Below are 15,125 nucleotides of genomic sequence, written 5' to 3'. Positions count from 1 at the left end.
AACAAAGCCCCTGCCCTGGACAAGCTTTGGAATGGCAGTGAATAGTGTTATGGCAGAGGTAAGTCAAAGGATCACGGGGGGGGGGGGGGGGGGGAGGGGGGGGGGCGGGGGGGGGGCCTGGGGGGGAGCCTGCAGGGGGTGGGGAAGTCCTTAAACCAAAACGAGAATGGGAATTGAAAAAGTTTCCCAGAAAATATAATTTCTGAGCTTACTTCGAAGACAAGTAGTGTTTAACAAGACCAAAAAAGTGAAGGAAAGACTTAGAGAAACATTCTCTCTTTCTCTTTCTCTCTCTCAAATGCATAGATCAAGACCAAGTAATGCAAAGTTCCACATAACTGAAAATCTTCAAGTCCAATCATCCTTGGCAGTCAGTTTTTAAGCAATTATAAAACACATGCAACTTAGAATATCAGGTGTAAAAATATAAAACATTACTACCTCATTTTACATTGGATGCCTCCTTCAGTGTCAGAATAGTCAGACTCACTACTACTGATTCTTTTCCAACTGGAAGAAGCGAAGGGTGAGGAGACTTGCTCTCTCCTTCCAGCTCCACTTCCATTTGCAGGCAAATTCTGGATGCCTTGGGAGGAGGGACACACCGCATCTCTACCACCTATGCTCACTCTGCTGGAGCTGGTGCCTGAGGATGATTCCATTTCTACATTGGATTCTTCTTCTTCCTCTTCTTCATCTCCTTGCTGGGCTTTCTTTGCTTTTGCTTTGTGTTTTTTCTTTTTATTCTGATTTTAGGAGCAAAAGAAGACATATATGATAGCTATTTCAAAATAACTTTTAACTGAATTCTAGTACTTCCTCATTTGCAAGTGATTTAACTATGTTCCCAACAGAGAAACTGAAGAAGCAAAAGAGGAGACAAGAAAAAAGTGTTATTTTATATCTTTTGTCTCAGGTACAATGCTAAGTACTTACATGACTTCTACAGGACTGTAAGAAAAAAAGAAATAAAGGCCCTGGGATAGACAAAAACTTGTGGCTTGTGTTTATTCTACCTTAGTGACTCTAGGCAAATACTTCTTTTTGGAGTTTGACCTTTCTCATCTATGAGTATAAGGTTAATACAAGGGACTTTGTCCGATTGTAGTGAAAACAGTCAGCCTTCACAAGAAAATTAAGGCCTAGGGAAAAGAACTCAAGTATCTATTTTCTCAGTTCTTTCAAATAAGATAACTAGGATCCCTCTAGAGGCATGCACTGGTGCTAGTAACCACTATGCATAATGCATGGCTCTAGGGCTGTGGGGCTATGTAGTAGCAATATGAATTAAAAATCAGTTTCCTTTCTCCTACTTCTTTCTGACATCCAAATGCCTTTGGAACTTGAGCCTTCCTCCACACCCTCAAAGTCTCTAGCTAGTCTAAAAAAAGGCTCACATCTCTTCTACCCTGGAGCACTTAGGTTAGCTCAGACCCAGACCCTCAGACTTGCTACTCAGTTAGCTTATCTAAGATGCAATCTGATCACAATATTCTGATAGATGACATTCTTCCATGGCCAACAAGATAAACAGCCACAGCATACAGCAGGAGATCCCAGAAACTCTACCTGAAACTCTAGTTGTACTAGATGACATACAAGCTTACACACATGCTTTTTATTTTGTAAGTAGATTATATCTTTATTCCTCATCCTTTTACATACTCAACATTACATAAAAAGTCTTCTGAGAATAAAAGCATACTAAATTTTTACCCAAGGATATAAAATGTGGTCAAATCAATTATCCATCTTGACCTGTGAGGTTTTTCATTTTGTTTTGTTTTCTGAGACTGGTAGGACTAGGCTTGTATTGAACTCAGTATCTTTCTACTTCAACCTCTAAGGATGGAGATTATAGGCATCAGATGCCCTTTCAGGCTTTAAAAATAAGTTACATCATAGCTAGGAAATGCAGCTCAATAGTAGCATAGCTACCCATGGGCAAAGCCTGTGGCCCATTTCCAGAAACAAAACCAACAACCCAAAATGGGAGGAAACATTACACACATTCTTACTCTGTGTTTATGCACCTTTGGCCCCTCAGGAAGAAACTTGCCACTTTTGTACTATTATTCATTCTTGAGTCTCAGTGTAGCTAGGACACCTTGTAAAAAGCTTTCTCCTTTTCATCCCTTTGGACCAAGTGCTCTGAATGTGTTCTCTGAAGACTGTGAATGTTCTGATGAATGAAATGATATTGCAATGTAATTATTTCTTTATCCATCTTTGCCTCTCTCTACACTCTGAAGAATTGTCCATCCCAGTATCCTTAATGCTTATTAGCACAATGTCTGTGTTTGATAAGAACCGAATAAATTAAGAGAATTCCTATTTTAAGCATTTTTGGTCAGGTATTACATTTTTTTGGATGTAAAACCTTGGCTACACATTTGTAACTCTCCAGATTCACTCTCGGAAACCTGAGGGAGATGGCAGCTGGCTGAAAAGGCCGAGAAGTATGATTAACGTGTCTGGAGCTGATGAGTTGGTTAATAGGAAAAGTGTCTCCTGGTTTACAGAAGAGCGGCTAAAATACAGTCTAGAGGTCAAATGTAGCTTGGCCAACGACCTGTTTCTATAAATGAAGCTTTACTAGAACACAGCCAGGCCCATTACATTCCACAGTGTCTCTCTGGATGCTTCTGCACTATGATGACAGGGTGGGTAGTGTGTCAGAGACTTAAAATATTTATTGGCCAATCCTTTTTAGAAGTTTGTTGATCCTTCTTGGTCTTCAGAAGTCTAGGGATAAGGATGCTCGGCCTTGGATGTAAAGTTAATGCTCATTTTTGTAGATGTTACTTGCTTAGATCTCAACTGAGAAGCATAGTGTTTTAACTGGTATTTTAGCAGTCTCATAAATTTAATCCTGCATTAAGTATACTGAATTGAAATCAAATTTGAAGTGGGAGTAGTAGTAGTAGTAATACAAATTATGGAAAATACATACACAGAGCTATTCAAAACACTCCGCAACTTAAATCTGTATAGAGTAAATGTACCATAGTTGGCCGAGCAGGACTAGATTCTGATTGCTGAGGCGGTCGTCCATCATACTGAGGAAGTGGAGTTGGGTATAACACTGTGGGCATCTCTATGTTTAGTCCAGGGAGTCCATGAAACATGGCTTTCTAAGGGTGACACAGACACACACACATAAAACATAAATCACAAAACATAATTATTTAGCATGTTCCATGTTCTCAATCAGAACACAAGACAGGTTAGTGTTTAAAAGACTGTTAAAGGGCTTGGCTCAAATGATAGAACACTTGCCTAGCAAATGCAAGACCCTAAATTCAAATGGCAGTACTGCCACAAAAAAAAAAAAAAGAATAAAGGCCAGGTATGATAAAGCACACCTGTAATCAGCACTGTGGCTTGGAGGCAGGATGATAGTGAGTTAGAGGTCAGGGTGGGCTGTATAGCAAGTTCAAGACCAACCTGAACTCTAGTGAGACCCTGACTCAAAACACAACCCACAAAAGTCAAACCTAGTAAGGAAAAATAGATCTCTTGAATGAACTTTCAAGGGCTTAAAAAAGAGCTTAATTTCATCTAGCCACCAGCTAGATCTGGTTGGCCACATTGGATTGGATATGGTTTTAAGTATATTTATATCTATTGTATCCACTCCCTTTTATCCTGTTATTTTATCTATCTATAATCTTATAAACCACGTTACATTTTTATTTTGTTACCTATCTTCAGATATAGGTATCTGTCCCTGTTTGGGGATTAGGAGAAATGGCAAAAAGGAAAGAGTCAAACTTTTAATCATGATTGTCAGCCATGGCATTGACTTGAAGTGAGCACAAAGCTTCTTACTCTTACCTGGCTGAATTGGAGACCCCACAGAGGAGATTTAAATTCCCTGCTGCCTAGCAGCTCAGAAGCTAACAAGGGCAGCCTGCTCACATGAGCTTTGATCAGCTGGCCTACTATATGAAGGAAATGCCAAGGAGAAACCCTGGCTTTTCTTCTCAGTAGAAACAAGTAAAAGTAGGGTCAATATAATCTACAGTTAAACAATTTACAGATTATATCCTACAAGCTATTCCCTCCTAAGGTTCAGATGCAATTTAAAATTACTGATACATTTATTTATTCATTCAATCAATCAATTATTTTTGGCAGTATTGCTGTTTGAACTCAGGGCTTCGTACTTGCTAAAGTATGAAGTGTACTTCATACTTTATATAAAGTATTTATACTTTATACTTCTCTGTTATTATTATTCTGTGTTTATGCACCTTTGGCCCCTCAGGAAGAAACTTCCCACTTCTGTACTATTATTCATTCTTGAGTATCAGTATAGTTACCATATCTGGCAAAAGCTTTCTCCTTTTCCTCCCTTTGGACAGAGTGCTCTGAATGTGTTCTCTGAAGTATATATAAAGTATAAACACAGAAGCCAATACTTGTTAAAGCAGGCACCTTTACCGCTGAGCCACCCATACTTCCAGCTATGATTTTTGCTCATTAATTTTGAGATAGATTCTTGCTTCCTACGCAGGCACACACTGGGTGTGATCCACCTATGTTAGGCATCCCAGTAGCTAGGAGAATAGGCATCACCACCTCATCCAGCTCTTTACTGAGAAGGGGAATCTTGTACTCTGGCCTGCAGTTATGAGCTCAACATCCTCAGTATCACAAGCAGCTAGGATTATAGGCATGAGCCACTGGCACACAGCTTGATATGGTTATTGCTTACTTATTTTCTGTTATTAAGTATTCTTGACTATGAGCATCTTATTTGGTATATTCTCTTAAATATATATAAGTATATACATATATATATGAATTCATATATATGTATATATATGAATTTTCAATACCTTAAGTCTAGCCTTAGAACAATGATATGAAGTGGTCCTCATGTCTGGGAAAGAAGTAGGAAAACCACTGATTGTAATGGAAACTCTACTTACCTTTAGCACAGCTAAAAGAGCTCCAAGTTCATCAGTTTGTGTCAGTTTCATCTTCCCACCATTGAGGAGTGACTGTATGCCCTTCAATGCACTTTGTAACAACTGGAAGAGGAAAAAGAGCAAGTTAAAAGGCAGAACATGTCAGGTGATGTGTGCTGACTCCTGTAATCCTAGTTAGTCCTAGTTCAAAAGTCTATTGCTTGAGATCTGAGGATCAAAATTCAAAACTAGCCCAGGCAGGAAAGTCCATAAAACTCTTATCTCCAACTAAGCTCCCCAAAAGGGGAAGTAGAGCTGTAACTCAAGTGGTAGAGTGCTACTCTTGAATACAAAAGTTCAAAGATAGTGCTCAGGCTCTGAGTTCAAACCCCAGGATCATCACCAAAAAAAAAAAAAAAAAAGGCAAATAAAATTTGGTTGTCTAAGGATCAACCTTTTGTTACTACAAAGAAGAAAGCCTCTGGCTAGATTATGAACAACCCTTCTCAACCACACAAAGCAGAGGATGACTACAGAACTGATGAGCCACAGTGAGTTATTTTCTAGAGAAGAGTACTTTTAATGATCTTACTAGATTGACACACTTATAAACCAGTATGTGCAACTGGTGAACAAAAACAAAAAACAAGGGAGAAGACAGTGAGATAGTGGGTAGAATAGAATGGGATAGTGGACTGGAAGAATGGAATGGCAAACGTGGCAGCAGAGAACAGAAGTGGACAGCTCTATAATAAGTGATTGGAGGCTCTTATACGCAGAGGCATAGATGCCAGAGGAAGCTAAATGATAAAAATGTGCTCCTGGCAGGAAATTCTGTCAACATTGCTACTGTAACTCAGCAATCTCATGCCTAGAACTCTGTCCTTCAGTGTTCCCCACAGGGCAGAATGTGAACTATTGTCCTATTTGAAATAGTGGAAACAGTGAAGAGAAGATTACTTTTCATCTATTATTAGGATTATATAGGAAGCTAACCCTCTACTAAATGTGAAATTTAATACTAATAATAGCAGGTATTCTGTCAAGCACTTTTTTTGGTGATGGTACTGGGATTTTTAACTCAAGGTCTCATGCTTGCTAGGCAGGTACTCTCCCACTTAAGCTATACTTCCCAGCCCTTGTCAAACACTTTAAACCTTACTTCATATTCTCCTCATAAGAATCCTATGATGTCATGACCTTACTTATGTAAGTGTAACCCCTCTGTACATCACCTTTACAATTAAAAAAAAAAAAAGAAGGAATCCTATGATGAAGTGGAAGTACTTCATAGAGGTACCAAGACATTAAATAACTTGTCTAAGTTATAGCAGTTAGAAAGCATGAGACATATTAATAGAAAAGATACCTTAAAGACACTGCAATTTAAAACCTCCAAAAGCAAGGGTAAACAAAGGAGGAGGCTGCAATGCTTGGTAAGAAATGTACGCATTATCCTGCCCATGTAATTGTAACCCCTCTGTACAGTATGTTCACAAATAAAATAAAATTAAATTAAAAAAAAAAACCTCCAAAAGCTGCAAAACTGTATTAAATATGATTCCATATGAAAACAATAAATGTGTTCATTCATTATATAGAAAAATAATCTGAAGAACTGAGAATGAATTGTCCTCTATGGTTAGAGCTGAGCAGGGAACTAAAAAGAGTTTCACCATCTTGGATCTGTAATGTTTGAAAAGTTTTATTTAAACCTTTAAATGTTAAGAAATGGTCATTTGTATGAAATTCTATTAAAGAAATAAAATAGTGCAGATATTGTTGAAATACAGTTTCTTTCCTTTTATGTTTAAAATTAGTTACTAGCCTAAAACTCTATTTTTTTTATACTTAGAAGGTGGCCTTTTTCCCCCTCTCTCTTTTTTTTTTTTCCTTGTGTACTAGTCCTGGGGCCTGAAATCAGGGGTTGGGTGCTGTTCCTTACCTCTTTTGCTCAAGGCTAGTGCTTTCCCACTTGAGCCACAGCTCCATTTCTCTCTCTCTCTCTCTCTCTCTCTCTCTCTCTCTCTGTGTGATTAATTGGAGGCAATAGTTTCATGGACTCTCCTGCCCAGCCTGGCTTTGAACCATCCATCAGCCTCAGATCTCAGCCTCCTAAATAGCTAGGATTACAGGAATAAGCCAGTTGACTCCAGGCTTTTTTCTTTGTCAAAAACTTAGACTATTAAAAATATTTTAGGGCTGGGAAGGTGGCTCAGTGGTAGAGTGCTTGCCTTGCATGCATGAGGCCCTGGGTTCGATTCCTCAGTACTACATAAGCAGAAAAAAACGGAAGTGGTGCTGTGGCTCAAGTGGTAGAGTGCTAGCCTTGAGCTGAAGAGCTCAGAGACAGTGCCTAAGCCCAGAGTTCAGGCCCCACAACTGACAAAAACAAAACAAACAAACAAACAAAAAATTTTTAAATCAAGCAAAACAAATGAATAAAAAGTAGTTTCTTGTCATTTAAACGCGAAGATCAGATATGACTTCCACTTATGCATGCAAATTCACCTATGAGTAAAATTCAGCTGTGTGGTATCAGCCTTATTCTTCTCCTGCTTGTAGATATGCCTGTAACATTTGATAAGATCATAGTACCACCTACCAAACAAAATGTTATATCATCCATGTCAGACGATTTTGGAGACTGTAAAGTGGTCAAGAAGGCTTGGAAACAGATATTTTGGTAGGATTCCTCCAAATATGGCTGTCCGGGCACACTAAAACACACAGAGAAAACAACTCAAACTAACTGGCATTTCCAAAAGAATAAAAATTTAAAATAATAATACAAACTAATAGAGTTGAGGTATAATCTGACTACTGCTTTACTGTGGAAAACTGCACTTTGGCTAATTAGTTACTCTTATATACAGGCTCAGGCTTAAACAGGAAGAAGGAAGAATGGTTTCTATAGAGAGATGCCCAAGAAGTTTCTAGTGGAAAAAGTTTGAAAAAAAGACAAAGTTTTTTTGTATTGTGGTTGTTGGTTGTGGGACTTGAACTCAGGGCCTGGGCACTCACTGTCCCTAAGCTTTTTCACTCAAGGCTTGCACTCTACAACTTTGAGCCACGGTGCCCTTCCAGTTTTCTGGTAGGTAACTGGAGATAATAGTCTCACAGAACTTTCCTGCCTGGGCTGGCTTTGAACCGCGATCCTCAGATCTCAGCTCCTGAGTAGGCATGAGCCACCGTGCCTGCTTGTCTCTCTCTTTCTTTCTGCTGGTAGTGAGGCTTGAACTCAGGGACCTTGTGCCCTCACTAGGTTTTCTTGAACATAGCTGGTACTCTACCACTGGAGGCAAACTCTACTTCAAATATTTTTGTTGGGGGCTGGGAAGGTGGCTCAGTGGTAGAGCGCTTGCCTTGCATGCATGAGGTCCTGGGTTTGATTCCTCAGCACCACATAAGCAAAAAGAAAAAAGCTGGAAGTAGCGCTGTGGCTCAAGTGGTAGAGCGCTAGCCTTGAGCTGAAGAGCTGAGGGACAGCTCCCAGGCCCAGAGTTCAGGCCCCATGACCTGATATATATATATATATATATATATATATATATATATATATATTTTTTTTTTTTTTTTTCTGGTTAATTGGACATAGAGCCTCCAAATGGTAATCCTCAGATCTCAGTCTCTCAAGTACCTAGGATTATAGGTGTGAGCCACTAGCATCCAGCCCACTCATTTCTTGATAAGCTTTCACCTTCTATTTCTTGATAAGCTTTTTAAAAATTAAAAGCAAACAATAACAGCCACAGATGGCTTGGGCCTATAATACTTGCTATTCAGGAAACTAAAAAATCTAAGGATTGGGGTTCAAAACCAGCCAGGGCAGGAAAGTCTATGAGACTCTTATCTCCAATTAACCACCAAAAAGTCAGATGTGGAGCCTGTAGCTCATGTGGTAGGTAGAACGCACAAAAACTCATGGACAGTACCCAGGCCTTAAGTTTAAGTCCTAGGACTGGCACAAAAAATAATATAAATGACTTAAGAGATGACAGGGAAATGCAAAATAGTATTCTTCTTTTCTTTATGTTTTTAAGACAAAGTCTCATCTCACTATGTAGCCCAGACTGCAACTTGAGATCCTCCTACCTCAGCCTCCCAAGTACAGGAACTATCTCATGTGTTGCCAAGCCTAGCATAAAGTAGATTATTTTTCTATACAGGCTGTGGCTTCAGACAGACATGGCAACCTGCAAAGAGCCTCCCTAAGAGAAGTCCTATCTTCTTACTATTGGGGACCTGATGGGGTCTACATACCTGAGACATAAGTTGGCCATGCAATGTACTGCAGCTCTCCTGACTTCAGCATCAGACTGAGCCAAGTCACTCAACTTTGTCAAGAGGCCAGTCTTGCCTAACAAGTCTGGGAGGTACTAAAACAAAACAACAGCACTGTTAATCTAATAAAAGTGTCTTGAAAAATACTATTTGTTAAACACATTTTATTTTTTAACTAAAGAGCAGATATATACATCAAAAGATTAGCTATTCATAAGGAGAAAATGTTACACCACAAGTAGGACCTATGGCTGGTTTCTGCCAAATAATAATACCCAAGAGTATTATTGCCACTTGGCTTTCTTTTTGGCTATTTTTATTTTATTTTTTTTTTAATTTAATTTAATTTTATTTGTGAACATACTGTACAGAGGAGTTACAGTTACATGGGCAGGATAATGCGTACATTTCTTACCAAGCATTGCAGCCTCCTCCTTTGTTTACCCTTCACATCCCTTCCCAGCCTCCCCCTATTTTTATTTTTTAAAGTTAAGGTGAATACAATTTGGTTAAATAACTTGTGGGTGAGTAGGAAATATGGGCTTTTCAAAAACCAAATAAACCTGCTTTTGTTTTTTTCTTCTTTTCTTCTTCTTCTTAAAAAAAAAAAAAAAAGCTATTAAATCTTTTTTTTTTTTTTTTTTTTTGCAAGTCCTGGGGCTTGAACTCAGGGAGGGCTTGGGCACTGTCCCTGAGCTTCTTTTGCTCAAGGCTAACATTCTACCACTTGAGCCAAAGCACCCCTTCCGGCTTTTTCAGTTTATGTGGTACTAAAGAATCGAACCCAGGGCTTCACGCAGGCTAGGCAAGCACTTTACCACTAACCCACATTCCCAGCCAGTAAATCTTTTAGACAGCAAAAACATGCCAAAAAACTGCAGGAAGGATCTAGTGATAGACAATAATGCATGTACGATGGGTAATGATAATAATTTTTAGTAGTGAGGGAGTACCAAGCACTTTACAAAGGTTCTGTCAATTCATCCTCAGAGCAATTCTTTGACACATGAGGAAACAAAGCTCAGAGGGGTTCATGAACATTACTCATAGATATATACATCCATTTGCTGCCAGGATAGAAATCTGAGCAAGGTCTGTTGGTTCCAAAGCCTGTGCTGTTATTTTTTCAAAGCAAAGTCAGAACATAGTTTCAATTACCTTTTGACATTTTGAGCCATTGCAGTACACCAGAGCTGCCAAGGCTTGAAGAATTTTCATGTGTGTCCAGGAACTACATTGGTGGATAGCTGAAATAGTATACGCCAATAGGAAATCCAAGTTCTGTTCATCTACAATCAGCTATAGACAGAGGAAAAATAGAGGTGACTTAGCTTTCAAAAACATTTTCACCCTTTTATAACACATATGCTTTCCTGAATCAAGCTGTGTATTGTGTACATATCTGGTTTTTTTTTAATTTATACTTAATTTTTTTTTTTCGGTCGTGGGGCTTGAACTCTGGGCCTGGGCGCTGTCCCTCTACCGCTCTACCGCTTAAGCCACAGTGCCACTTCCATACATATCTGGTTTTTTTGTGTCAAAATGATGAGTTCCAAAATTTGACCAAGATAGAGGCCTTCTCCCTGCCCCAGGGACTCACTCACTTCTTCCCCTTCGGTCCCTCCATTCAAAACAGAACTTGGTCAAGTCCTTCCAACTTTTCCTTAAATTAACCAGAAATTGGCAGCTGTAAATAGAGACATAATACTCAACCCACTGAAATGTCTTAATTCAACTAAATTTCCTGATTCATAGTAATCGCTCAACAAATACATAGTAAATGAATGTATCTTTGAAACAGCAACAATATCTGGTTTTGGAAGTAATATGATTTGAACTTGGGACCTATAGAGGCTATGTCTCTAGTCTTTAGTATAGTGTGGGGAATACAATAAGAGATGACATATGTCTTCCTTCATGGAGTTTATAATCTTGAGACACATTAGAATAACCTAAGTACCATTTTATGAACATTTGAAATAAATTCAACAAATGAGAGAAAGTTGGGGCCACAAGTGATCAAGAAGCTTTCTGTTAGTGATATGAAACATCACATGTGAGGAGAGTAAACATCTGAAACAATCTTACATTGATAAGAAACATTCTAAACTTAAAATCAGCCTCATCTCAGGTAGCAGATACTGCCAGTTACCTACAACATACATCTCCTTCCCTGAGGACTGAGTTCTGGGTTTGTTTATTTTTGGCACCCCTCTCTCCCACATAACAACCACAAGTTCTAATTAGCCTAAGACAGTGGTTCTCAACCTGCGACAACCATGACCCCTGGGAACATTTGGCAATGTCTATAGACATTTTTGAGTGTCAAATTGAAAGGATGCTACTGGCATCCGACAGACAGAGACAAGGATGTCCTACAATGCACAAGACAACATCAGATATAACAGAACTGTCCAATCCAAAATATCAAGTGTTAGGAGCTGAAGCCATTCTGGCTGCACACAGTAATTCTTTGAGGGAGGTTAAGCTTCTCCAGTTGATTCTACTGTGCAGTCAAGGTTGAAACCACTGGTGTAAGCCATTCACTCTCCTGCTCAGAAACTGGTTCAGAAGTATTCATCATATGTCTCCAGCAGCCTATTAGGGAAATCTGCTGGACAATCTATGGGACATCTCTCTCTCTGTCTCTCTGTCTCTCTGTCTCTCTCTCTCTGTTACCAGCACTGGGGTTTGAACTCCAGGCTTTCCACTCTCACTCCCTCATGGCTGGAGTTTTACCACTCAAACCATGTGTCCGCCTCCAGTTTTTTGTCATTGATAAGTGTCTTGGATTTGTCTGCCAGACTGGCTTCAAACTGCAATTCTCAGATCTCAGCCTGCTGAGTAACTAGGATTATAGGTGTGATCCACCAGCACCCAGCAAGTTTTCTTATTCTTAGATAAAAGAGACACAAAATAAATGGTTCTTTGCTGAACATTATTTTTTATAAGAAATCTAGAATTGAGCCAGGCATTGGTGGCTCATATCTGTTCTAGGTACTCAGGAGGCTGAAATCTGAGGATTGTGGTTCAAAGTCAGCCCATGAGGCTCCTATTGCCAATTAATTCCCACTTCAAAAAAAAAAAGCTGAAAATGGAGCTGTGGCTCAAGCGGTAGTGCATTATCTAGAGCACAAAAGCTCAGAGATAGTGCCTGACCTTGAGCTCAAGCCCCAGGACGGACACAATAATAATAATAATAATAGAAGCCTAAATTGAGGCAGTCATCTTATGACAGGAGAGAGGCTAGAGGAAGCTGGTTCTTGGGCCTGATCTCAGAGCCTGAAGTTTGCTTGGGTTGCCTGGTAAAATGCCAGCCATGAGCTGGCATTATACCTCTTAATCCAGGCCTCCAGCTTGACTTTTTGCTGGTTAATTAGAGATGGAGTCTTTACATAAGTTTAGCTTTAAATCATAGTCCTCCAAGTCTCAGCCTCCTGAGTGGCTAGGATTACAGATGTGAACTACCAATAAAGGTTGTTTTAATATAAGGCATTTGTGTATGTGTTTTGTTGGGAATCAAATACAGGGGCACAAATGTCCTAAGCAAAGGCTCTACCACTGAGTTATACCCCTAGCCCAAAACATTTGCTTTTTCTAGCATCTAGCCTAATACTTATCACACATGTAGTATCTCAAAGGCAATTATTCTCAGATTTCATGAGTCCTGAAGTCACATATATCTTATTACCTGTAATGTGTTAAGCAAATGGTGAATCAGCTGAGACACTTTGCTGACAAGATGATTCTGATTAAGAGGCACAAGTCGGCAAGCTTGAACAAGAAGAGCAGTGACATCCTATTTAAAAAAAAGAAAAAAAAGACAAAGCAATGGTAATGTACCTATAAGGTAGGTGAAGACCCCCATCCCCCCAGGACCTGGCCAAATAGGAAAATTAAATAGCACACCTAATAATGGGAGAAGATGTCATCTGAATAAAAATTAAGGCAGGAAATCTCAGGATTGGGGAGGGAGATAAAATAGCAGCACAAAAATAAGATGTGCTAAAATGAAGGAAAAGAACCAACTGAATTTTTCTCAAGCTAAAAGCCCCAGAGTTTCTAGTTGCATCATGCATAGACAGTACAAATGAATAACCAAAGAAAGATTTCTAGCATGCTGAGGCTAAAAATACCAAAAAGTACACTTTTAACGACATAGGGAAAAATCAGCAATGACATTTATATTAATCTTAAGTAAAATCAGGGAAAAATACATTGGGAGGGGGAGGGAGGAAACGATTTGCAAATCACACCATTTATACATTGACTTTTGCAGAATACAAAGTCCTGAGCACCGGCTCCAAAGACGAAACATTTTCCTGAACCTCAAAAAATGAGTGAGACAAGCACACAAATAATAAAGTAAATTAAGTGTTGAAAGTATTCAGTACAAACTCAATGAGGAACTAGCAATTAGGGAGGATCAGTGGAATGGTCTGTTTCAGGGCCTTGAACAAGCTAGGCAAGGGCTCACCATTAGAGTTTTATCTCTAGGTCTTTTGTTTTCTTTTTTGAGATAAGGTCTCCTGAACTTTAACTGAGTAGGCCTTGAACTCACAATCCTTCGACAGCACATCCAGCAGGGAGGTGATTTTTTTTTTTAAAGCAAAATCTGGAATGATGTGAAAGATGGATAGAACTCTGCCACACAGACAGGGCACCAAAAAACTACTGTAAATGTACACAATGGGAATGAATGGAGATGAGAAACAGCCACAGGTGCTTGAGGAGCAGCAAGTTCTGAATGACTGCACACAGGACACAAAGGAGGTGACAGGAGAGAAAACTGGAAGGGCCTACATTTTTACCTCAAAAACATCGAAGTACACAAATAAATCAAAACTTTCTCTTGCTTCTTCCTTTATCCCACCAAACCCTTAATGAAGTACCCTATTACCCTTCTGGATCTTTTTTTTTTTTTCATATATAAACATACACTTACTTTATAATGCCCTTCCCTCCTGGAACCCCAAACTATTCTCATACTATATGAACTGTTTTGCTACTGGCTTCAACTGTTTACCAATATACATTGAAGATCTTGCCAGATTAGATCATTACATTTATAGTCACATGAAAAAAAACAACAAAGAAAGATAAATTCTGGTAGGAAAGAAAGGTCTGGAGGAAGGACTGGATTAAGAAATGAGAACGGTGGTGGAATATCCAGGTAGCGGTCATCTTGCCCAGGGTACTGGCAATGGGAAAAGAGAGAAGACACATTAAGAGAAACATGTTTGAGATAGTTCGGAAGAAGGCTTGGGGATAAAGTGTGTGGAGATAGCGTATTCATCTTTAGGAACTTTTATGTCTGAGTAAGTGAACCCCACTTAAGTGAACCCCAGAAGTAGGTGGTGTGACTGGCTCAAGACTTAAGGAAATTAGTAAATGATACGCAGGGCCTGGTGAGTACGAATAAGATTACTCAGACAGTGAAAAGGTCCTCTAAAGAGGCAGAGAGGAAGGAGCTAGTTTGGAAGAACAGAAAATATGGGACATTGTGATACCCTTAAGCTCCAATTCTAGCTCAGCCAACAAAGGGATCTTAATAAGCTCCAGTGTTCCCATTAGTGAGAACTGGTGTTCTGATCTCCACGTTCTAAGATTTCCTTGAATCGGTCATGGTAAAGTCCAGTGCTTAGTAAGCTGTCATGATAAATGCCATCTACAAATGTCTTTTGGATGCATAGGTGCACTTCGGGCGTGGGGTCGGGGGAAAGGTGGGACCGGAGATGACCACTGAGGAATTCACCAAGTTGGGTCTTCTAGATGGAGGAGAGCCGAGAAGGTGGCATTAGGGCAAGACAGACAGCTTGGGACTTCGTGTGGGTGGGTGTTGGTGGTGGTGGAAACTGAGTCTTCTCCTGCGAGGAGAAGCAAGAGCGGGAGGGCCCAAAGGATGGGGTCCAGGCCGGCGAGGCG

At 39.6% G+C, this 15,125-nt stretch overlaps 1 protein-coding gene across 2 annotated transcripts in view; it reads right to left on the bottom strand.

Annotated features, from left to right (window-relative positions):
* The window catches only part of Heatr6 (HEAT repeat containing 6), a 51,069-nt gene that overhangs the window by 35,305 nt on the left and 639 nt on the right, over positions 1 to 15,125 (bottom strand). For both annotated transcript variants that reach the window (XM_042693491.1, XM_042693482.1), the window contains exons 2-8: positions 12,892 to 12,999; positions 10,359 to 10,499; positions 9,180 to 9,295; positions 7,522 to 7,636; positions 4,938 to 5,039; positions 3,006 to 3,134; positions 442 to 746 (exon numbers count right to left, since the gene is read on the bottom strand). In XM_042693491.1, the coding sequence (XP_042549425.1) occupies positions 442 to 746; positions 3,006 to 3,134; positions 4,938 to 5,039; positions 7,522 to 7,636; positions 9,180 to 9,295; positions 10,359 to 10,499; positions 12,892 to 12,999 (1,016 nt within the window). The remainder of the gene's footprint in view (positions 1 to 441; positions 747 to 3,005; positions 3,135 to 4,937; positions 5,040 to 7,521; positions 7,637 to 9,179; positions 9,296 to 10,358; positions 10,500 to 12,891; positions 13,000 to 15,125) is intronic.

The sequence above is a fragment of the Dipodomys spectabilis genome, unplaced genomic scaffold (genome assembly GCF_019054845.1).
Source record: "Dipodomys spectabilis isolate Male_0828 unplaced genomic scaffold, ASM1905484v1 ptg000004l, whole genome shotgun sequence".
NCBI classification, from domain to species: domain Eukaryota; kingdom Metazoa; phylum Chordata; class Mammalia; order Rodentia; family Heteromyidae; genus Dipodomys; species Dipodomys spectabilis.
This window is presented reverse-complemented; position numbering and strand designations above follow the sequence as displayed.